A 22851-nucleotide genomic window follows, 5' to 3' on the forward strand; every position below is an offset into this window, starting at 1 on the left:
GTTGGCTCATCTACTTCCACTTTGTGCAGCACATGAGCACTGATGTGACTGCTCTTTGTAAAATACGTGATGTGGTGGAAACAGAGATGAACCAAAAGTAAAAGTCACTGCTCTTTTCTCATCTAAAACAACAAACATGGAGACATGAATCATCTACCGGCTGGTTTCTGAGGACAGAAAAAGGAAGAGGTGTGGACAGAGAGATCACAGCCACTGCTTTCTCACCAACGATGACAGATCAAAAATACCACACGTCCGAAAACCTGAGTGTTCTCAGCAAAACAAAAAGTCAAATGTAGATCCTGTTTGAAAACTGTCTTTGAAGTGCAGGAATCTCAACACTGTTGGGACATCAGGCCCCTGCCCGGGTCTGACACCACTGAGAAAAACACAGAGCAAATATGGAACCACAGCTATCTTCAGAATTAACAGGAAAAGAGGAGTAAACACAATACAATTAAATAAAAATTACAATGAATCCAAAAAGGCTTCAGAGCTGGCGCAATAGTCAACAGCAGAATAAAGGAGGTAAGAGGAGGATGCAACCAGGTCTTCAGAGGGTTTGAATTTTGAGTCATTTGCACAGTAGTGAAATATTATAAAACATGATCTTCTATTACTATTAAAATAGCAAATATTTAACATACAAACGTATTCAAATAAATCAAGCCAAGCATCCACCAAATTAATAAAGATCAATAACAAAACTTAAACTCCTGTAAGCTGGTGGCCAACAGGTTACCTCCAGGCCACCTCCAGGCCAAAGGCCGTCCACTCACTCCGCACTACTGCAATACAAAAAGAGATAAACAAACGGCTTCACTTCAGGTGACAGCAGAACATGAGGCAACAAAAAAGACAGAAAGCAGAAAAAAAAACAGTCGTCAATACTGTTATTCCATCAATTCACCCACAATTATGTGGAATTCAGTAGCTTTTAACCCAACATAAACAAACACACAATATCCACAAGAAATATTTCTGACCATAACCTACAATGTTGTCATCTTTACTTGTCTTGCATTGTTGTACATTTTTCTGTTCACTGCCTTCCTCTTTAGCATCTGGTGAATGGCACAAAATTTTTAAGAATTATCTTTAATTTCACAATTTACTGCTTTTGTAACTTAGAGCATAGACGTGTAAGAAAACATGCAAATGCATCTTTTTATGAACTATAAATGCAAATACAAAAAAAGCTAATAAAATAAAATGTACATATTAGGCTTGGGCCATTATTTGATAACATCTACGATAAGATATTTCCCACCACACGAGATATTTTTCATAAAATCATTTTTTTCCACCCTGTTGCAGGGTCTGATCCTCATTTCACTGCTTCGCTTACTGTACATTGAACCTTGAATGTGACAAGTAAAATGGAACTGCTGTTCTATGGCAGCATCGCTCATACATGAAACAAAAAACACAATAATATAATTATATTTGATAAGAAAGTATTATCTAAAAAAACAAAAACAAAACAAAACCCAAACAACTGAAACATGAAATACAATATAATTATATTATAAAATGTATCATATAACACAATATTTGAGCTGGACTGCATCAAGAGGAAATATTTGAATTTCTTCATTTTTCTATATCAACAATATTTCTGAGTGTAGTTCTGATAATTTGGTCTTAAATAGTTTTCATCCACCACTGTCTTTCTTCTTTGTCATAACTCAAACTGGATTTGACCCCAAATTCAAAAATGGGCTTCCTGCTGTATCTGAATATTGCAGAGATATTGCATTATTGCATTGCATTATTAGATAATGGGTTCATTTTCTTCCTGTTTTGTCAAATTCTGAACGTAAATAAAAACACAAGGAAGCAACCTATAAACAGCCTATCAGCAAACACCTTAACTGTCCATCAACAGACTGAACGATGGGTCCGGGCCAGATGTCAAGACGTCGACCAGATAACGATCGATCAGAGTGAAGAAACAGTTTCCTCCAACACATGAAGCAGCAAAAGAAAGAGACAAAGAGAAGTTTAGAAACAGTCAACAGTCCTTCACAGGTCACCGAAGAGAACAGCAGGTAGGAACTGATGACATGTTGCAAAAATATGGAAACACTGAAAAACTGTTTAAAAGTCAGATATCACCTGTCAGGTAAGAGATTGCTAGATAGTACATTAAAAAAAAAAAACATGTGGAAACAATCATCTGAACAGTTTTAGAGTTTGTGTTAATTCTGTAGTAACAGCAAATTGTGAATTGATTTCGTATTAACATTAAAGACTGTTTTTTTTATAAATGCATTCAGATTATGCGACGATAACACAATGTTGGATATTTAGGGAATAAGAAATAGATTATACTTATGAAATCTTAAATTAATTCCAATTTTTGTGTTTATTTACTGGAGTTTTGATTTAGCAACACAATACTGACAGTTAGAGGAATATGCAAATCCATTAATCTGTTTATTTAGGGGAAATTAACAAAAGACCAGGGTAAAATTGAAACATTTGGTAATACTTTGTTTTATGCCTCCTTTTTTTTCAGATAATTTCCTGCAAACTCTAATCATATTTTCCTAAAAATTTGTTGGTATTTAGCTGTAAATTATTAAGACATCGAAGAGGAAGGCCTGCACGTATTGGTCGTTATTTTAAGGGAAATGGTAAAAGTGTTAGTTGCTTCTGATATTCTTGTGTTTCAAACATATGGGCCAGACATGGTGATCATATTCAAGACAGTTAGTCATAATAAAACATTTTGGACCAAAGTGTCACAATGTGACTGCTGCTATGAGACATAAACACAGAGTACACATCAGTGTACAGAATATCTGTGGTAAAAAAAAATAAAGTTACAAGACCAGTACTAACATGATGGCCATTGTAAAGACCATTTAGACAAATTAAATACATTTACTGGGACAAAGTGATGGTTGAAAAGGCGCCATCAGGAAGTTCACACATTTCCTGTATTTGCTCTGAAGTTAACAGGAAGTGGAAAATGATGAGTCTGCACCAGTGTAGACTCACTGTCGAAGGATTTCAACGTTCAATTCTACTAACAGTTTTGAGATTGCCCTTAATATGTTGAACTCTCCATGTGTACATGGATGCAGAGTGGACAGGGTGAAGGTATCATGGATGAATTTGGGACGGGGCTTTGTCTGTTTATTTGTCTTTCTTCTATTTGTCCAGAGCCATCATGATGGCCTTCCTGTCCTGCATCAGCCTCTGTATCATTGGATCCATCGCCAATGTCAACGCTCTACCAAAAACCGAGCCGCCGCTGATCCATGACCACCCCTTTGTGGCCATATGGAACGCCCCCACTGACCAATGCCGAAAACTCCACATACCACTGGACACCGCAGCCTTCCAGGCCGTGACCACGCCCACCAGCCCACCTGGTCAGTTCCTCACTATCTTCTACCAGGACCGCCTTGGACTCTACCCTATGATTGACACCATCAAGCACAAGCTCTACAGAGGTGGGATCCCCCAAAATGGCAACTTGACAGAGCATCTGACCAAGGTCCAGAGTCAAATAGATCACTACATCTCCCAGGATTCCTCTCCTGGGCTGGCTGTCATCGACTGGGAGTCCTGGCGCCCCCTGTGGGACCAGAACTGGGGATCGAAACGTATCTACCAAAAGCTGTCCATCGCGCATGCCCTGCAGGCAGCCCCATTTTTGTCATCAAAACAAATTAGTGAATTGGCAAAGAGCCAGTTCCAGCAATCCAGCCGGCGCTTTATGGAGAGGACCATCAGCCTTGGCATTGGAGAGCGTCCGAGCCGCCGCTGGGGGTTCTACCTGTTCCCTGACTGCTTCAACTACGGCTGGGACAAGACTGACTACACAGGGAAGTGCTCCACGAAGACCCAGAAGCAGAATAACCAGATGCTGTGGCTGTGGGAGCGCAGCACCGCCCTCTTCCCCTCCGTCTACCTCCACCTGACTCTGAGGAACTCCCCCCGGGCTGCACTTTTTGTCCGCAACCGTGTCCAGGAGGCGCTGAGGGTGGCGGCGCTGCCTAAACGTCTGTATACAGTGCCAGTCTATGTCTACTCCAGGCCGCTGTACCGGGATCAGACCCAGATGTTCCAGAGTCTGGTGAGACTGGGTCTGATGACTTATGATTTGATTGCTTCTGTTACTTGAAAACTAAGCGTAGGATGGTAATGCAACAGCAGCAGGGGCTGTTTGGTTCTTCAATTATGGTATGTTCAAGTCCTTCTGAGATGTCAGGATCCTGATAATTAGACTGAACATCCATTTTGCTCCTCTTAAATCTTCAGTGTGACATGGCGTCCATGTTAGCCATGTTCTGTTTGCAGGAATAATTTTCACCCAGCAGTGACTGACGAATCTGTCTCACCGACATCATTTTCAGTCAACACAGAACCTGAGGTAGTTTGCTTGAACGTTTTTCAAACACAATGAGTAATTATTAAATAATTAAATGAGGGATTACGGATCAGCAGCAAATTTAAAGTCTCTACAAGTTGATTTCTTACCAAGTAGTTTATAGAAGTAAAACAAAATGCTAGAAGGAAGGAAACTGATCTAAAAATGCTGATTTGTTGTATATTTTTATATCAAATCTCCTGTGTGTTTTGTCTTCTTCCAGGTGGACCTGGTGAGCACTGTCGGGGAGTCTGCAGCTCTGGGAGCTTCAGGGGTGGTAATGTGGGGAGGAACCAAAGACTACAACAACAAGGTAACCACAGCTTTCTGGAGTTTAATCGCTGGTTGGACTGGTCTGCTCCCAAGTCTATGCTGATGTGTCACTTTTAAAGCTTGTGTTCGCAGTCATGATAAACACTGTAGGCGTATCACTCCTCACAGATCTGAAAACAGGAACACAGATGACTAGACCTTAATTGGAAAATAATTACACTGACTTTGTTTCCCTTTTTAAGGAGGAACTGACTCTAAAATATTTATCTCTGCTAACAGATGTGTGAAAAAACTATTTTTGCTTCATATTTTCAGCTTTTTTATGCATCTTAATTTGTTGTTAGTTGCTGTTAACCTCAGCCCACTGTTTTATTCTATTATAATCCAGCTGAATATGTATAAGGTAAAAGCAGTTCTTAGATTTATCATTTAGTTTATCATTGAAAAGGAAGAAAAAATACATCAGAAATCTTCCATTTAATTTATTGAATTTTATCTGTTTTTCTGGGGGCCGGCTGGAGGAGAGCACATATTTATGCTGTGGCAGAAAATAGACTAATTTTATTTTAACTTTTATCACTTAAACTAAACTTTTAACTTTTAGCCATATTAAAGTTAAATGTTTTTATATTCATGCATTTTAATTTTTTACAAAAAAAAAAAAATAACACAAACATTGCTTTAAAATATGTGGTTTAAGTTTCAGCATGGTTATTGTTTTCATATCATCTCTCCCTTTTCTTTCGGTCATAATTTACCTGGGTCTCACCTGTAACCCCCCCCCCCCCCCCCCCCCCTCCCTGCAGGCTGCCTGTCACTCTCTCTCTGAGTACTTGACGTCCACCTTCAACCCGTACATCGCCAACGTGACGGCGGCCACCATGCTCTGCAGCGAGCTCCTGTGCCAGGGGAGGGGCCGCTGTGTCAGGAAGCAGTACGACTCCTCCCATTACCTGCACCTGAACCCCGCCTCCTTCAGCCTCCTGCGGGCTGACAGGAGGTACGTGGCGGTCGGTCAACCCTCCGCTGCCGACCTCAATGCCTGGGCCGCAAACTTCACCTGTCAGTGTTACGCAGGGTCGAGCTGTTCACCAAAACTTCTGCATCCGACCAAAATCAAAGTCATCTGGGTTTAATCTGTGAGGAGAGTAAAATGTTGACAGGGAGGTGTCCCCTGCCGACCCACACGTCTGATTATGTTGTAATTAATGCAATTAAAACTGCAGGTTGTAATTTGATTAAATTCTTTTTAAATTACATCAGAAATATATTATTAATTCATTAAAAAAACAAAAAAAACAACAGAAAACTTTTTAAAAAATCTACATTTTGCATGTTTCATCATTAAATTTAAAATCTGTTTTTCTACGATCAGACAATTTTATTTGAATTGAGAAAAAAAAATGGTTTAATAAACGCTTTGCAGAAAACTATATTTTGCATTTACTTTAATTGACAAACTGCACTGTGCATAAAAAAACTTAACCAACTCTTTTGTGAAGAGGGAGACAAAGTCAAGTCAAGATTTTCCCTTATATCAGTCCTTTCTGGGTTTGTGACAGGATTTGAAAACTGTGTAAATTTCCCTACATGTTGCATAGGACTGTCTTTTCCACTCTGACAGAAAACATTAGCATTTGAAAGAAAGGAAATACTCACAATTTTACAATTGGGGATTCAGTTGGATGCAATCTGCAACCTCACCACTGGATGCCACTAAATCCTACACACTGGTCCTGTGAATTATTCTGCATGACAGGTCGGAGTAAAAACACTCACGAGACAGAAACAAGACTGCATGAAAACATCTACATGTCTGGGACACTGATGAGTAAGAAACAAGTCAAAGTCAAAATGCCCACAAGGCTGAGACATGCCGGAGTCAAACCCCCCCACAACAGCAAGGCAGGTCTGTGATAATAGAAATACTACAGCCCTGATTTCAGAACAATGTGACTTTGTATTCAGACCCTGGTCACAGTAAATCCTACACCTGTTTCACATCAGTCACACACAAATATTAAGGGTTAAATGGTATGAAGGTAGATATGAGGTATGAATTGTTGGGATTTTTTATGGATCGTATTTGCTTGGTTTTATCACACTGAACTCAGGTTCTGCTGTTTTTGCCCACATTGTACTTTCTGGCTGGATGTCAGAAATGTGTGTGATGGAGATGAGCAGTAAACACAAATCAGTGTGACAGACCTTTCTCACTGCAAACAGTTTGACATGTCTTGGCAGGAAATGTTCAGGTATAAGTAATAACATTAATGATAGAGCCTTTCCATTTGGGTGTGTCACCAAAACAGCATGCACAGTATTAAGGCCCTGGGAGTACACCTGAATAATGTGCAGTCAGCAGGTATCTCTCAGTCTGACAAAGGAATCGCCTGCTGTCTCACAAATGTAGAGCTTAGGGGTAAGGTGAGGTCTAGGATCGGCCAATGTACCACACAGAGATTAGTGAACAAGAGTATGAGTGAATAATTTGTCATACAAGGGTCAAAACATTGTTTGTCAAACATCTGGCTGGTCTTGCAGACACTATAGTTTTTTTTTTAATACTTTAAACACTCAACATCAAAAATAGACAGCTGCAGGATTCCAGCGCCCGGCAGAAGCTGAGGGCCTCTAAAAAGGGACAATGTCCTTTTCCTGAAAGTTTAAGAGCTGGAAAAAAAAGATCTCAGACTTTGAGAAAGGGACTCGCTGCCACATCCACCTCCGAGGAGAAAAACCTTACGGGTGGTGACCCCCAGCCTGAATGATCTGGGGATCTCTGCAGGTAATACACTGACTATTGGTAAGTGCCTCGCACAACCCCTCGTCAAATACTCACAACTATCACTTTAAGATTAGGGAAAGATCCTGGTTTGGTTTAATACAGAAAAGTCCACAACGCCATCAACTATCACTCACCTTAACCAAAGTACTGTTGCTGACAGCAAATGTTGCTTCTGATAATCCAGCATCTAAATTTCTTCAAAGCTATTTTCTGTTGCATTTTTGTTGTATAGAAAATGTAATTTTTAGGTGACCAGCAGTAGCCTTCAGCCATTTCTTGTGCACAGATGTACTGTACCCCATTTACACCTGGCATTAAAATGCAACCTCTGTATGGATTAGGAAAAAGACCTGTTAATGCCAGGTGTGAGTGCTCTGGGATCAGCCAGACCACATTCAGACATGGTCCGACTCACTGGGGATTTAGACCTCAGCCATTTGCAAATGCTTTGAACATGACCACATTCTTAAGAAACAAATCCTCAAAGCAAGTGGAAAAGTCAAGTAACTCCACATCTTAACACCAACTAAGACGACCCCGTCCTCGGCAAAAGAAGAATAATCATGGTAGATACAGCACCACTGCTTTCCTTCGCCCGGGACGTACCGTGTTTGCTGAGAAGTCAGTCAGCCCTGCCTAACTAATTTGCAAATTGAGATCCAGTCACAATGCAGGCACAGCCAAGATAACAGGAACACATTTTAGTACCAGGTGTAAATGCAGAAACACATTAACCAGACAACATATCCTGATACAGGTCATGTGACAATTTCAGGTTTTAAAGGGGCGAAAATATCAGTGCAAGCTGGGGGTCGAAGTTCAATGTATTTATCTGCTCTATGAAGTTGCACCACGCACATCAGTGAAGGACTGATGCCAGGAAAAACACACACACCACAACAACAACAAGGGAGGAAATGACCGTAACTGTGTCTCAATTCAGGGACCTCATCCTTTGGAGGCTGCATTTTAAGACCAGCTGCGTCAGAGTGGCACAACTAGGCTGTCCCGTTTCGAAAGCTCCCTAAAACACAGCCAAGAAATGCGCCCTTCCTTTCACAGGAAATGAAGGTTGCAAGGAGAGGACCCTTTGTGGCCCAATCTGTCCCAAGATTCGTATTAAACGTCAGCGATGAATCACTTTCCAAAAAATATAAGGTGGCTCCATAGACCCTGGGATTGGGACAAAGCTCATGTCTTACGAGAAGCCACTAGGTACAAAAACAGGAAGTCTGCCTCTTAATGACAAATCACTAATATCTGATCATATGAAAGTTAACAAAGATTCAAAAGATTACGCTATTGTTAATATGGATTTTATGTGCGTATCCCTGGACACAATTACTGGGGTTCTTCTTGTGCTTAATTGTCCTTCAGGACACAGATTTGCAAGGAATACATTTATTTTAAAAGTGGAATAACATACTTCCTAATTACCCTAATCACCTCAGCCTGGGTCAATAAGACAACGGGCTCTGGCTACATACAGAAACAAACCACTAAGAAAACAAAGGAATGCTAAACCAAAATCCTTTAAATTCGGTGACATGTGGAACATACAGTCTTTTCAGTCACTTACATTTCACAGCAGGTTCCTCAGCTCCAGGCAGGACACTCCGGATGTTACTCTCCTGGCTCATCATCTTGATCCACACTTCAAGACATGGCGGTTTCCGCAATTACAGGGCAACACCAACAGCTTCAAAAATACACCATCTCGTTAAATTACTGACAGGTACACAAGTTACACAAACATATTTCAACAAGTTATGTGCATATTTACCTACTACTTTACACAACTGTCTGACACCACTGTCCTCCTGGCACCTCCAGGTGATGCTCAATCAAAAACGTCCACCCTCATTTGAGGCGTTTTCCCGCTAAATCCACCCGGCTACGGACGGTAGGCTCACAGTGACACTATCAGGGAGGTGATGGCTCTCCAGCAGGTATTTTGAGCCCTTGTGCACACTTTCTTCAGACTTTGCCTGAGGGAATTACCAGAAATTCACGGTAGCGGCATTGAAAACAACCATGAAAGGAACGAACACAAATGTTAACATTACAAGAAAAAACTGGTGATGCTTTGATGGCTCACCTGGTAGAGCACTAACCATTAAGGCTTAGTCCTGACCGCAGGGGCCCAGGGTTCGAGTCCGACCTGCGGACCTTTACTTCATGTCATCCCCTCTCTCTAACCTCAACTTTCCTGTCTCTCTCTCACTATACCGATAAAATAAATGTCCAGGAAAACCTACATGTATAAACAGCTCAGTAGTGATTCAGAGCCAGAAATGCGTGTATTTATTTAGCATGATGATAAATTCCAAATCTGCTTCGATCGGATCTGATCCAACGTTTTTGTTTTGTTTGAAAACAGGGAAATAAAAAAATGTAAAATCAAAGGTCACAAGCCCACAGCTGTATGCAGCATGTTTTGGTGTCATCATGGTAACAAGGTGGCGTCTCATCCCTCTTTATACCATTTAGAGCTCTTGCAGCCGCTCGCACTCAATCACTTTTCAGGTGATGTCAATCAAGTCTTTGAGGGGCTATGGTGAGGGCTCAGGGCCTAGGCCTCTGTGTGTGTGGGGAGGGGGCATGCATAGTTTATGAACATAGGGGAAGGTAGGGGAATAAGAATAGTAAGGACAAATAACTGGGTTTGGCAGAATTAGTAATATTGTGTGACGCTCTCACTGACTGGAAGTCATTCAACTGGCAGAATTAATCCTGATAAAATCCATGATATGTAATTCAACCAGCTGAGCCTGCTTTTTATATGATTCATCACTCTGATGATGAAACCAGGTGGATTTCCTTAAGCTCAGTACATTTCCAACTGCAGCTGACCAGGTTCAAACTCTCACTGCATTCCTTGCGTGTCCGGACAAAGGCCTTAAATATGAGTGGCAGTGTGTCCGCACGTTGTCCTCATCCCTGAGCTTCCTCGGATATCTTCCTCCGAGCCTTCAGCCTGGAACACATCAGGGCATCCCAGTAAAAACCAGAGCACCTCAGGGTAGTGGATCTCCCACCTCTGACAAGTTTCCACAAGTGCCCTGCCTGTAATTCAAGCTCCTGTAACGGCTTATTTAAAGAGTGTGGGGAGTGAGGGTAGTGTTTATGAGTAACAGGTAATAATTTCAGGAGTCACAGAACGAGCAGTTTGGACGGCGGGAAGTTGGACCCCAAAGCAGGTTGGTGCTCAGTTAAGGATGTCTCATTTAACTGTCTTATTTGGGTTCAAAGGTTTATTGGTGTTTTCCGAGAGTTTAACCTGAATATTACTGGGGTCGAGATCACCTGCAGCCGTGACACAATTTAACCTTAAATGTAACCTGACATTGCAGAAATCATAAAACTGTCAGACTGAGTGTTTGCATGTAACCTGCCTGGAGACAAAAACACTGTAGTTACACATCAGATCCTGTGACCCCCACCATAAAGATACTAATGTTAACACTGTGCAGAGTGTGTAAAACTATCTGTCAGTGCTGTCAACAGTGGTCACTATCTTTACACTGTCTTATACTGTTAGTCCATAAGGTTGGTTTGGCAGCAGAGCAGGTGAATGAAAGTAAAGGCAGTTGAAAATAATATCCTGTAAAAATGCTCAACAGTGCAGATAATGTTTTTTCGGAGGCCAAAGATATGACTTTAGGAAACTCTGAACTATAATTAGAACTAAATGTATCTGTGGCATCTGTAAAGTGTCTGGTTTCAATTTGCTCTTTGTGTTTTCAGTTGAACCTGCCTCATGTAAGAGAGAGGTGAAATTATCAGACACTAATACCAAAATCATACCACAGCATCTGCACAGATGTCGGCTGGTGGGGGAAAGTGAATATTGTGCATAAATAGGTGAATAATTCAAACTCTACTCTACTAATCTAGAGAGACAAATTCTGAAATTTTCCAACAATGATTATTTGTTATTCTGTCTCAGATGCATGGGATTTTTTGTTATGTCGGGCAAAGTTATATCTGCCTTTCTTTCTTTCTCTGCTGTACTCAGGTCTGTCTTGCAAAATAGATCTCGATCTCAATAATATTACCCGATGAAGAAAAAAATATATATAAATGCTGACCAATTAATATGCATTTAAATAGTTAGAATAAATAGGTAAAAATAAAGGCAACCATTTGGTCATGTTAATGTTAGGGGAGACTTAAAAGCAGCTTTAGAACATGGGTCTTCCACAGTTACTGATATTTTTACATTAGAGGGTTATATAATGAAACATTAGACCTGAGCTCGGCCCAACCAGGCTGTTAAAATAAGAGTAAATGTGGACAAGGTTGAAGGATGACAGCACAAAACACTGCAAACACAGCTTCAATGGGATGATCTGTAGGTGGACATAAACAGCTGTTTGCCAACATGTTAACCACAACTACTTAATATGGTTGCAATGTGTTATATTTTGGCCGAAAGACTGTGATTATTCTAATTGTATCTCTTCACATTTTCAAATAGCAGTCTTTGTTAAATCAGGTTGAGTCCGGAGCAGCTGCTTAACAGGTCCTGGTGGTGGCGAGCCTAACCCCTGACACCTCACTCTTTGGTTGGAAAATTGAACAACTTGTTTTGTGGCTGATCTGTTGCTACCATAAAATGAGAACAACAGAGACACAATCTGAAGCAGATGACATGCCATATTTCATCTCTTTTTCTCCAATGAAGGAAAATCCAAACTAATACTGAGTCAGCTCTTTGTCCTCAGGATATTAAAAACACATAAATCCTTCCTGAAGTCAGGACATTTGGTGCCAAATCACTGCTGTCATGAGAAAAATCTTGTTTTTTTCATATTTTGACTTGGAGCTGAAAAGAAAACATTACCAAAACTACATAATAACTGTTGGTTAAATCAAGGGTTAGGGTTAGGGTTAGGAAAATTTAAAAGCCCTGAAACTTCAATAAATATAATTAACAAAACATTTTAGTAAAAAGTTAACATGTCAAAAAAAAAAAAATATATATATATATAATATTAAATTTAACCTCAAGTTTAAGTAAAATTAAACAATGTAATAATAAATAAACCAATCAATAAAATAAAAATAGCAAAAAAGTTAAAATACAAAAAAGTTAAACTAGCAAATTGAAGAATTAAAAAAAGAATAATTTAAGGGAAAAAAATTAAAGCTGTTTGCTTTTTTAAAACTTGACTGGAAAAGTACTGACACAAATTTATCTGGCTAACAATTTTATTTATTGATGTATTCAGTTTTATTTTTAACTTTTACAACATTTTGATTACTTTTGGACTCCATATTGCTGCTAGACAGAATGACGTTATTAGAACAGTGTGATTTTTCTAGCAGTAAATAACACTGAATAGCAGTTGTGATAAAACCCTAATGATACCCTTCTCTAATTACCATGATAAAACAATCTGCAGTATCTTAAAGTTGAGTCAGCTTGACGGGCCACAGGATTTGGTGCGTCACCTGTTCAGCAGGTAGATGTTTTCTGGCTTTGTCCAACCTGCTGCTGAAGACACGGTTGATTACTGAATCCCATTCAGCTGCTGCTGCTTCAGGGTTGTGTCATACACCACATAGTTGTTGCCCCCTCCCCCAACTCCTCCATCACTTCAATTTCACTTCTTCTGATAGCAAAATCAGAGATTTTTTAAAGTAAAAAAAAAAAAAGCTGCAAAAAACTGCATTGCCATGACGATGTCAGAATGCCACATTTAAATTGAAAATCTGAAGTAAATATACCCTATATATCACCATCAGTGATTGTCAGTGAGTCATTTTGGGGCTTGCTGCTTTATTTCTTTGCTAACATCTCAAACATCTGCCCTCTCTTCTTGCTGAACCAGGTAAGCTGCTTCACAGGTGTCAGGTCTCTACACTGTTAGCCGCACAGCCGGTGCTCCAATCCTGCACCTCTGAAAAGATCTTTGACAGTTTCCCATCAGTAGCTTCAATGTAGAACCAAGACTGAGAATGTACAACCATGCCAGCAGCTCTGTGAGGCCAAACTGTGGCCACACCCTCACAACGACAACACTATCCTGCTGTGATGTTTAGCAGATATAACATTCACCATGTTCACCAACTAACTAACACTGCCATCCACAAAGCTACTAGCTAGCAGGGCTGAGAACGACTTCCTGTGAGTTTGAACACATCTTCAGTTCAACATGAGATTGTAAACTGAGGTTTTAGAGAAGCTAATCTCAACACTGACACATCTGCAAAAGTTCAATAGACTGTGTGTTTTTAAAGAGAAACAGTTCTTATGTTAACTTTGCTACTGTCTGTCAGCTGAACTGAACTTTTTTGATTCGTCTTTGTGTGACCATGTGGTGAAGATTTGTCCGTTGTTTTATTTTCGTCCTTTTTCAGGGAGAATTTAATGGACAAAAACAATAAAAGTAGAAAGTGAGCTACAACTGAAATTTGGATAAAGTCTATTCACCTCAGAGCGAAGGTGGATTTCTGTAAAAACAACAACAACTCGTTCTGACCTCCTAATTTTTTGATTGTTTGCATTTCTTTCCCTCACAGATCAGATTCCTCGTTCAAGATGAACCAAGTTAAACTGCTTCATGAAACACATCATTTCTCCGTCTTCATCATGTTGGCCTTGCTGAGCACCTGCCAGGCCCTACCAAGGACGGACCCTCCCATCCGGCCCGGTCCCCCCTTCCTGTTCATGTGGAACGCCCCAACTGAGCTATGCGACATCCGCTTTGGCTTACCCCTCGACCTCTCCTACTTCCACTTTGTCAGCAGCACGCTGAAAACGGCGACCAACCAGAGCATCTCCATATTCTACACCGACCGCTTTGGCATCTTCCCCTACGTGGACGAAGACACTGGTGAGATGTACGACGAGGGTCTGCCGCAGCTGGTAGACCTGCAGGAGCACCATGAGCTGGCTGAGGATGACATCGAGTACTATATTCCTGCTGACCAGCCGGGCCTCGCCGTGCTCGACTTTGAGGAGTGGAGGCCACAGTGGGTTAGAAACTGGGGCAGCAAAGACATCTACCGTCAGATCTCCATTGAAACAGTGAAGGAGAAAAATGCAACGTTGTCTGAGGACGAGGCGGAGGACCGGGCGAAGATTGTGTTTGAACGTGCAGCCAAGAGGTACTTCCTCCGCTCCATCCGCATTGGGAAGAAGCTGAGGCCCAAAAGACTCTGGGGTTACTACTTGTACCCCGACTGCTACAACTACGACTACAATCAGGATATGGCGGGATTCACCGGAGAGTGCCCTGCCATCGAGAAAGACAGGAACGACAAGCTGCTGTGGCTCTGGAGAGAGTCCACAGCGCTCTTTCCATCCATCTATCTGGAGCTGGCGCTCAGAGACTCCCAGCAGGCCCGGCTGTTCGTTCGCCATCGAATCCAGGAGGCCATCAGGGTGTCGATGCTCCCAAACAGCTCCTACTCAATCCCGGTCTATGCTTACATCCGCCCGGTCTACAAGGACAGCGTCGACGACTACATGTCAGAGGTCAGAAACACTTATCATGTATGTTGATGTGCTAGTTAACGTTAAGGTGTTCCCCAAAAAACCTTCATCGCCATGATTTAATTTGTTTAAGAAAAGAAAACCTCTTTAGAGTTTACAACACTATCGATCTTCAGCTTATTTTAGTTTTTAACAATCAATGGTGAGGTTAGCTGTTTATCGATCAACATGAATGTCTGCTCTTCTCTGATTGGCCGGCTGATTGACACTGTTTTGCAGTTTGATCTGGTCAACACCATCGGAGAAGCTGCTGCTCTTGGCGCCGCCGGCGTCGTTTCCTGGGGCGACATGAACGTCACAGACAATGAGGTATAACTTCTAACTGAACTTATTCATCAGTTTGCAACTATACTTATCACCAAGTGACTGACTAATCATCCCGCAATCTTGCAGGACTCCTGCTTTGACGCTCGCCGCCACCTGGAGCAGGTCATGAACCCGTACATCCTGAACGTCTCCACAGCAACACAGCTCTGCAGCCGGGCGCTCTGCCAGGGCCGAGGCCGCTGCGTGAGAAAGCGCTGGGACGACAACGTCTTCCTGCACCTCGACCCGCGTCGGTACCGGATCCAGCAGGAGCGCCGCGGCGGCCCGCTGACCGTGAGCGGCGACCTTTCCCAGGACGACATCAACTGGTTCGACCGCAGCTTCGACTGCATGTGCTACAGCAACGAGCCCTGCAGATCCGTCCTAAAGCACAACGTCATCCAAGAGGCCGTCATCACCAGGAGGAGTCGGGGTGCCGACAGGCCCCGCCCCCTCCTGCTGGCGATGATACTGCTCTGTCTGAAGTATGTGTTGATGTGAATGTAGCTAAACAGCACAAACCTGGTACATGTGTTGCAGGAGATGTGGTTGTGGACAATTACACTGTTGTTTGAGCTCGTTGTTTGTGTCTCATGTATATCTGACTGGTTTTTTTTCCTGTGTTTTAAATATTTTAAATTCAGTTTATTCTTATCACTCAGTCTCATTGACTTTCACATTCATGGCTGAGTTAACCTGGGGCAAAGATCTGATGGTAATGTGAGTAAAGAGTAATTTAATACCCCCTGAAAACCCTGTTGCTGATGTCCAGTGGTTTAACCTTTCACCTTGCTGCAGCGATGTACCACGCTCCACCACAAACAGCAGCCTCGCTGATCTGATCACTGAGGTCTGAGGGGAAAGAAGCTTTGAACCTTTAATCAGAAGAACCAGTGAAACACTGCTTTTCAGCCTGGTATCAAGTTTTCTCATTATTATTATTTTTACATTAGAGAGAAACAATTTTATGTTAGTCTTGGGGATTATGTATCTAAGAAATATAACACCCCTTATGGTGTTGCACAAGGAAGCTGTCCCCTTCTTGTTTTTTATTATACATGATACTGCTGGATTACATCACCTGGGAACACAACATTAACTTCCATAGCTATGCTGATGATACACAGCTATATATTTCCCTCAAGCCAAATGACATAAATGGATTATATGCTCTTTGACCACCTGCCTGTCTGCAATCATTCAATTAATGAGAAATATTTTTTTCTAAAAATGAACAAGGATAAGAGAGAAATACTACTACTACTACTATTTTTAAATGATTGAAAACATACTTGTTTGAGTTAGCTTTTAATTATCTCTTAGAGTTATTTATTTCATTTTATCTCATTTTATTATTATTATTTATAATTTTCTTCTCTTAAATGTTTTTCCTGTTTTTCAATGATTCCCTGTCTTAACTCCCTTTCTCTTTTATATTTATAAAAGTACTTTCGGCTGCATCCTGTGTATGAACAGCGCAATATAAATAAAGTATTCTTCTTCTTCTTCTTATTATTATTATTATTATTACACACATAGTATTCAGCCTCTTCAGTCAGAAGATCAGAGATCATGCTCAGTGGTGACGTCAGCAGTGACACCATCATTCTCTTCAGCCAATCCCTGACCTCCCTCAATGCAGGGATTCATCTTCACAGGTTTTTTTTCTTTTCCTGTAGGCAGAGTTAAGAAATACGAATATTTTTAGGGATTTGATCATATCTGTGGCTGTGGCCTCTAGATGTTTTCTTACCCACCATCAAACTAGTGAAAGATGGCCAAAAGGCAGGAAAGTGACATTTAGTTCTAGTTTATTTGAAGCATGACTGTAAAATCTTTCTTTTGTCCAAAGTTTGTCCTGAAGGGAAGAAAACAGAGTCCCACAAACCAAATCCAGTTGTATCCCCATGGCCCCACAACTATTTTTCCTGGGAAACAGAAGCTGATTGTGAATGAATGAATTCAACCCTCACTTGGATAAGGGGCGGGAGTAGACAGAATACATTATCATTTATAATAGGTGGGTGTGTTGGAGGATGTGACACGTCTGGCCAATCACATTTGCTACTTTCTACCCATTTATTATTCATTTATTTTTCCAGCACTACCAAGATGTGGTGCTTAAACTGTGATGATGTGTTCAGGTGTAATTGGAGCCTGGAGAATTGTGTCTGACACAAACTAGATAAAGCTGATAGTACAAACAGAGTTTACATCAGTTCTGCTCAGGGGCGGAGTGGGACACAAACCCCTGCCTGCTGCAGATATAGACTTGGTTGCAGTTCATGCACTGGGAGAGATGAGGGCTGCAAAGCACAGTTTAGGCTGGCCGGATAGCTCAGCAATTTAGCCTACATTTACACAATGCCTACAGAGTAATCAGCCCCAAAATGTCCACTGGGAATTTTCCTGACCCACCAGATCACCACTCTGCTTCTGGTTCTGCTGCCTGAAGTTCACTCTCTGAGTTGCACTGTGTGTTGATGTCCTGCAGGGGGAGGCAGAGCTCTGCTCCTCCACACACTTCAGCCTCAGTGGTTTTGCGATGATGTGTTCACTGAACCACAGACACAGTGAAGAACCAACCTTTCCACAGACTCATATACTCCTCTGTGCTGCTCAGGTCCTTAAATGTAGGCTGTGTTTCAGGTTGATGCTGAAACATGATCAACAACCAAAAAGACTTTTTTGTTGTATCCAATCATGATTCCAACAATCAACATAAAGCACAACACAAAACCAGAGTAGAACACATGTGGACAACACAATCTACAAAATCATTGCAACAGTAGTCACAACATAAAAAATATGTAGCTGCACGCCTGAGAACACAACATAGAGTCTGTGGCCAAGCACAGGAAACGCAGGTGAAGAGCAGGTGTGGCAATCACTTCCAATTAGGGGTGTATCCCCACACACTAACACTGATTTACTGCTCAACAACAATAATCCCAACATTAAAACATGAATAAACTGTGAATCTTTCACAGCAAGAATATACAGCTGACTTTCTCACTGTAACACACACTGGGGGGGTTGGTTGTTTGTGTTCACTTTCCTCCTCCAGTCTCAGCAGCTACTGAAGCTTCATTCACATCTGGAGTCATAACTACCAACAAAAACACAGACCAGTTCACTGTGGTGGTCCAGTGCCACTGGGAATAAATGAATAGGGCCTCTGAGGGTCTGTTTGCCCTGAGTTCAGTCTCTGAGGCACGACTTCCCCTCAGGGTGTGTACAAATCCCTCCTCCTCCTCTCCACAGACTGGTTCACTCAAATCCCACTCAGCTCATCCTTAAAAATAATGAGAAGTAAACTCACTTCTTCCTGTTTTCTGCTGCGTTGAGTCATTTCAAAAGTGACTGTCAGAAATGACAGTGGCTCCAAACAGAGGATGTTGTCTGTCTGTGTTTTATTTCAGGTCATTTTAAAAGACTATATGTCTATATTTAACTGAGGATGAATGTGGCCAAAATGCAAGAAAAACACTTTTGTAGAGCAGCCAGTAACTGATGCAACACTGGAGGACAACAGTAGGACTGAAAATACCTAAAAACATAAGTGTGAATCTGCAGGGTACATGTTTTTGGAGCGGGATGTGATGCTCTGGTCATGTGGGCTGTAACTCTGAGTGTGTCACTGATAGTACTGACTGTGTTTCTGTGTTTGTGTCTTCACACTCGGCTTTCTGTCCTCGAGGCAGCAGGATTTTCTTCTGTCTTCAGTTCAGCTGTCAGAAACATTTTCCTCCTGCAGCGTCTCGTGTTCGTCTCCTCACTGCTCAGGCACACACCTCCCACATACTGAGCTCTGCACCAACACAGCAGATGAGATTATTTCAATTTCATCACATCTGGTTCTGTAAAAAAAACCCAACCTGATAAAAATATGTTGGCTCGTCAAAACAGGAAGCGACATGGTAAAAATATTTGGCTGAGACTGATGCTCATTACTCACCTGAAAACCAGATTAACTTGGTTTTTACAGTTTGTAATTTTTGATAACTTCTCTGGAAGTTTCAGGAAAAGTGATATCAAACTTCTCAGTCGTTATTTTAGTTTAATTATTTGTTTTAAGTTTATAAAAGTTGTTGTTTTCTAGAAGAATACTATGACATTTTGGGAAATACAATTATTTGCTTTGTTGCAGAGAGTTACATGAGAAGACTGATATAACTCTCATTTTAAATCTGATTATCTTAGCTTAGTTTCACATGTACGTGGTTGCAGCGTCCCTATATAGTAAAACACATCCAGACAAATAAGAAAGAAATGATGATACAGGATGATGTGGTTTCCTTTGCTGAATTCTAAAATATCAAACCCTGAGTCCAGTTTTCGTCTGTTTTCCTTATAACTGCATCCTACATGCACGGACACAGATCACTTGGACTTGCACATAACAGTAACATTAAACACATTATTTTTAGATGGATGCTTAAACAGTTTCTAACAGTCACACTTCACACTTTAAACATGACAAATAAGTAATATGGAGCGAGCCAGTGGGCACTCTGCTTCCACAACTGTGGCACAAACTCATTCCCCATTTATTTGACTCTTACTTAAACTGAAAGTGTCTCTTATCAATAACTAACTAACAAACAGCTGCACCTAAAATACATACATGAAAAAATTGATGCCACACAGACTGGAAACAGCTGGAAACAGCTGCCTGCATCTGTCTGAAGGTTAAAAAACAAACTCCCAGCACTAAGTAAAATGTCATACAAGTAATTACAGTGTTCATTGTAAAATAATTCTGTGTGTCTGGAATGTGCAGAGCTCAGTACTGAAACACACTCATTGTGTAGTTGTGTGAATGACTGAATTCCTGAGCACAGTGAGATTTTATGTCAGGACACATGTTTGACTTCGTTTCACGTCCTCTCATCCATATTCAGGACTCGTCAGCATCAGCTGGTCTTTCAGAGGACTCACTGTCTGAGTGACGGAGCTGCTCTGTTGAACGGCCGGACTGTTGTGTAATGTATGAATATTTCATGTCCAGGATCTCTTCCTGGTTTGTGCTGTGACCTGCAGGTTTGACTGAACGTCTTGTGGCTGAGGAGATCTCCACTACAGTCACCGTGGGCTGCTAAAGGGCTGTTGTGTTACGTAACCAGAAGCAAAATAACTTCAATATTAATGTTGTCGTGACAACCATCACATCTAAGTCACCACTGCCTGATTTATGCGACCTCTAAATTCATCAAACCTTCAAGTTTTTCCAGTATTAGGCATTGACGTGATAAAAGAATGTGTAGATCCACTCTACACTGCATGAATATATTAACTCTGTAAACACAAATATATTATGTCACACCCACCTTTACAAAGGATTGGCAGTTAAGTTTAATATTGAGGCCCTGAGAGGCAAGTGATTTTTATTCTTTTGTTTATTTTTTATCTCTGAAGAAAAAAAACTTTCAAACTTAGAAGATGAGCCTGGCAAAATAAAAAAAAAGATATTGATAAAATAATATTTAAAAAAAAATTAACATGCCTTAAAAATTATATCTATAAAACAAACAAGCAAACAAAAAATCACTTGCCTCTCAGGGCTTGTTTTTTTCTGTATCAAACTGTTATTAGTGGCAGTTATGTTACAGCTTGTGATGCTACATTCACTGCTTTTGATTGGATGGTCCTACTGATGTTTCCTAGCAACCAATTTACCCACCATTGATGTCTTTACTGGCTACAACATTGTCCAAGTTTTAATGTTACAACATGATTAAGTTATATAATTAGTGATTTAGTAAATTATTGGTGTAAAACTAGCGACAAGTTGCTAAACTTGATGGATTCACAAATGGCAGTTTATGTGTAGGAGATGGTATATACGTAGATTTTGTATGTACGCATCCTTTGCACATCTGTATGGAAGCTGAGAAAGGCAATACTGCAATACAAATATGTTTTTTTTCCTGTTATCTTGAGATAACAGAGCTTTTTTAGATCAAGATAATGGAATAATGGAGCTTTTTCTTCCTTGAGAAAAAACAAAACAAAAAACACAGACAAATTTTAAAAACAAAGCTCGGGATAACAGGATAAAAAAATATTTGCGAGGATGGCCTTTCTCAGCTTCCATACATCTGGCCCCAGGAGACTAAGAATGTAATTGCTAGTAAAGAAGACATTTTGGTCTATTGGTGGCTTTAGAGCAGCGGTACTCAATAGGCGGGCCACCTATTTGTGGCCCCCGAACTGTTGTTTCCTCAGTATGTGTTTTGGTTGGGTCAACACGTATACCTGCATGAAAATGGCGTGTTCCAAATTATCTGCCAAAAGAAAGGTGGACAGTGAAAATCGGCAATTAAAAGAAGAATGGACTGAAAAATTTCTCTCATTAAGCTGTGTTTCACACTGACACACTTAGAATGTAAAATATTTTTTCATTATATTTGATTCCTGAGATCTTGATATGTTTGTTTGTTACCTGTTACGACTCTATGGAGGTGCTGATTTATTTTTGTTAAACTTAATGGTAAACTGGCCTGACCGACCTCAATAAATGGACCTTTGAGTCACTGAAAATCATCTTTGTGGCCCTTGAAGATTTGTATTTGAGTGCCCCTGCTTTAGAGGAAAGGTCAGGGTGTTAGCAAAAACACTATGATGCATTCTGAATACTGGCAGCAAACATCCGCTTAGCTTTATGGGCTGATGGCAACCCCACAGGAAAGGTCAGGGGGGTCACCAAAATCCCTGCAGAGGGACTGAGCTGCATTGCCACCATGATGCTAAACTGTCATGTAAGAACACACCCCAACAGCTGATTGCCGACTGAACCACAGCCTCCTCCTGGTGGAGCCGTCGCCCTCTGTGCAGCCTGGTCCGACCCGGCCCAGCTTGGCTCGGCTCGGCTCGGCCGTCGTCCCCCTGCATAATCTGCTCTGTCAGATGGAAGCTGTCGTCCGGAGGATGGGGGATAAGAGCTTTATTGTCCCGGTTCTTCGCCTTTGTTGGGGATTGCGGCAACATTTCTAGGTCACCGGCTGTGTCTGAATGCCCCGCTGCCCAAACCGATGCTTCACTAAGGGAATTCACCCCCTCCGTGTGTGCCCCTCCCCTCCCCATATTTCACCCAGTACTCTGAAGGGGAACACAATTAGAAATCTGCTCCCAGCGACAACAGCCAGGCTGCGATCTTCCAAACGACTCCAGCTTCTGTTTTCTGTCAGAGCAGATACATTATGGATGATGACTCAAACTCTTTCATGGTGTTAATTGGGCGGACGAGCTCTCAGATCCTTTCCCCATTCACATTTCTCTTCATAATTATCCTTAACCTTTCACCCTGATCTCTCAGAGGGGTTAAGCACACATCAGTGTTCTCGCCTGAGGCTGGGATGCTTCTATCAGAGGCCTCGGATAATTGCTGGTGTTGTGTTTGTCAAGAACATTTACATAACAGTCATTAGTCTCTTTGTAGAACAACACACTTTTTAGACCTCAAACACTAAGTTAAGTCTTTGACATATTGTTTGTCTTCTGATCTCTGACCTCTCATTAAGAGTACAGTAGGTATTTCTATTTATGATATTTATTGAAGATCATGTAGCAGGAGACCTAATGAATAAACCAGTG

General features: G+C 41.2%; 2 protein-coding genes and 2 long non-coding RNA genes across 8 annotated transcripts; 2 read left to right on the forward strand and 2 right to left on the reverse strand.

Annotated features, from left to right (window-relative positions):
* Positions 1–6: 6 nt before the first annotated feature.
* Positions 7–2000, reverse strand: LOC139606364 (uncharacterized). Its single transcript, XR_011684618.1, has 3 exons — positions 1870–2000; positions 743–788; positions 7–379 (listed from the first exon to the last, which is right to left on the reverse strand). It is a non-coding gene; the product is annotated as an uncharacterized lncRNA (long non-coding RNA).
* spam1 (sperm adhesion molecule 1) lies at positions 1547–6087 on the forward strand. 3 transcript variants are annotated; one of them, XM_071458458.1, is made up of 5 exons: positions 2036–2051; positions 2522–2639; positions 3172–4090; positions 4608–4697; positions 5464–6087. In XM_071458458.1, exons 3-5 carry the CDS (start codon positions 3179–3181, stop codon positions 5791–5793), a joined length of 1332 nt encoding a protein of 443 aa, XP_071314559.1. In that variant the 5' UTR covers positions 2036–2051; positions 2522–2639; positions 3172–3178; the 3' UTR covers positions 5794–6087. The 3 variants fall into 3 exon arrangements, with proteins under 3 accessions (XP_071314543.1, XP_071314559.1, XP_071314552.1); XM_071458442.1 differs by lacking the exon at positions 2522–2639 and having other exon boundaries at positions 1547–2051; XM_071458451.1 differs by lacking the exon at positions 2036–2051 and having other exon boundaries at positions 2169–2639.
* LOC139606361 (uncharacterized) lies at positions 5698–10212 on the reverse strand. Its single transcript, XR_011684615.1, has 5 exons — positions 9544–10212; positions 9229–9433; positions 9025–9144; positions 6317–6405; positions 5698–5831 (listed from the first exon to the last, which is right to left on the reverse strand). It is a non-coding gene; the product is annotated as an uncharacterized lncRNA (long non-coding RNA).
* A 181-nt stretch (positions 10213–10393) lies between these two features.
* LOC139606321 (hyaluronidase-5-like) lies at positions 10394–16431 on the forward strand. Of its 3 annotated transcripts, none has more exons than XM_071458424.1 (4): positions 10394–10645; positions 13974–14931; positions 15169–15258; positions 15343–16431. In XM_071458424.1, the coding sequence occupies exons 2-4, from the start codon at positions 13993–13995 to the stop codon at positions 15754–15756; spliced, it is 1443 nt and encodes a 480-aa protein (XP_071314525.1). In that variant the 5' UTR covers positions 10394–10645; positions 13974–13992; the 3' UTR covers positions 15757–16431. The 3 variants fall into 3 exon arrangements, with proteins under 3 accessions (XP_071314525.1, XP_071314516.1, XP_071314530.1); XM_071458415.1 differs by lacking the exon at positions 10394–10645 and adding an exon at positions 12609–13282; XM_071458429.1 differs by lacking the exon at positions 10394–10645 and adding an exon at positions 13327–13578.
* The last annotated feature ends 6420 nt before the right edge of the window (positions 16432–22851 follow it).

This window comes from Trachinotus anak, unplaced genomic scaffold (genome assembly GCF_046630095.1).
Source record: "Trachinotus anak isolate AG129_WGS33_773 ecotype Australia unplaced genomic scaffold, CSIRO_AGI_Tana_v1 ptg000002l, whole genome shotgun sequence".
In the NCBI taxonomy this organism is placed as follows: domain Eukaryota; kingdom Metazoa; phylum Chordata; class Actinopteri; order Carangiformes; family Carangidae; genus Trachinotus; species Trachinotus anak.

Excerpts from the sequence above, each read along its gene's own strand:
- spam1 (XM_071458442.1), top strand. The coding sequence starts at position 1,972 with ATGAAGCAGCAAAAGAAAGAGACAAAGAGAAGTTTAGAAACAGTCAAC. Across the intron at positions 4,091-4,607 it reads CCCAGATGTTCCAGAGTCTG|GTGGACCTGGTGAGCACTGT; the intron begins GTGAGACTGGGT and ends GTCTTCTTCCAG. Across the intron at positions 4,698-5,463 it reads CCAAAGACTACAACAACAAG|GCTGCCTGTCACTCTCTCTC; the intron begins GTAACCACAGCT and ends CCCTCCCTGCAG.
- LOC139606321 (XM_071458424.1), top strand. The coding sequence starts at position 13,993 with ATGAACCAAGTTAAACTGCTTCATGAAACACATCATTTCTCCGTCTTC. Across the intron at positions 14,932-15,168 it reads TCGACGACTACATGTCAGAG|TTTGATCTGGTCAACACCAT; the intron begins GTCAGAAACACT and ends ACTGTTTTGCAG. Across the intron at positions 15,259-15,342 it reads TGAACGTCACAGACAATGAG|GACTCCTGCTTTGACGCTCG; the intron begins GTATAACTTCTA and ends GCAATCTTGCAG.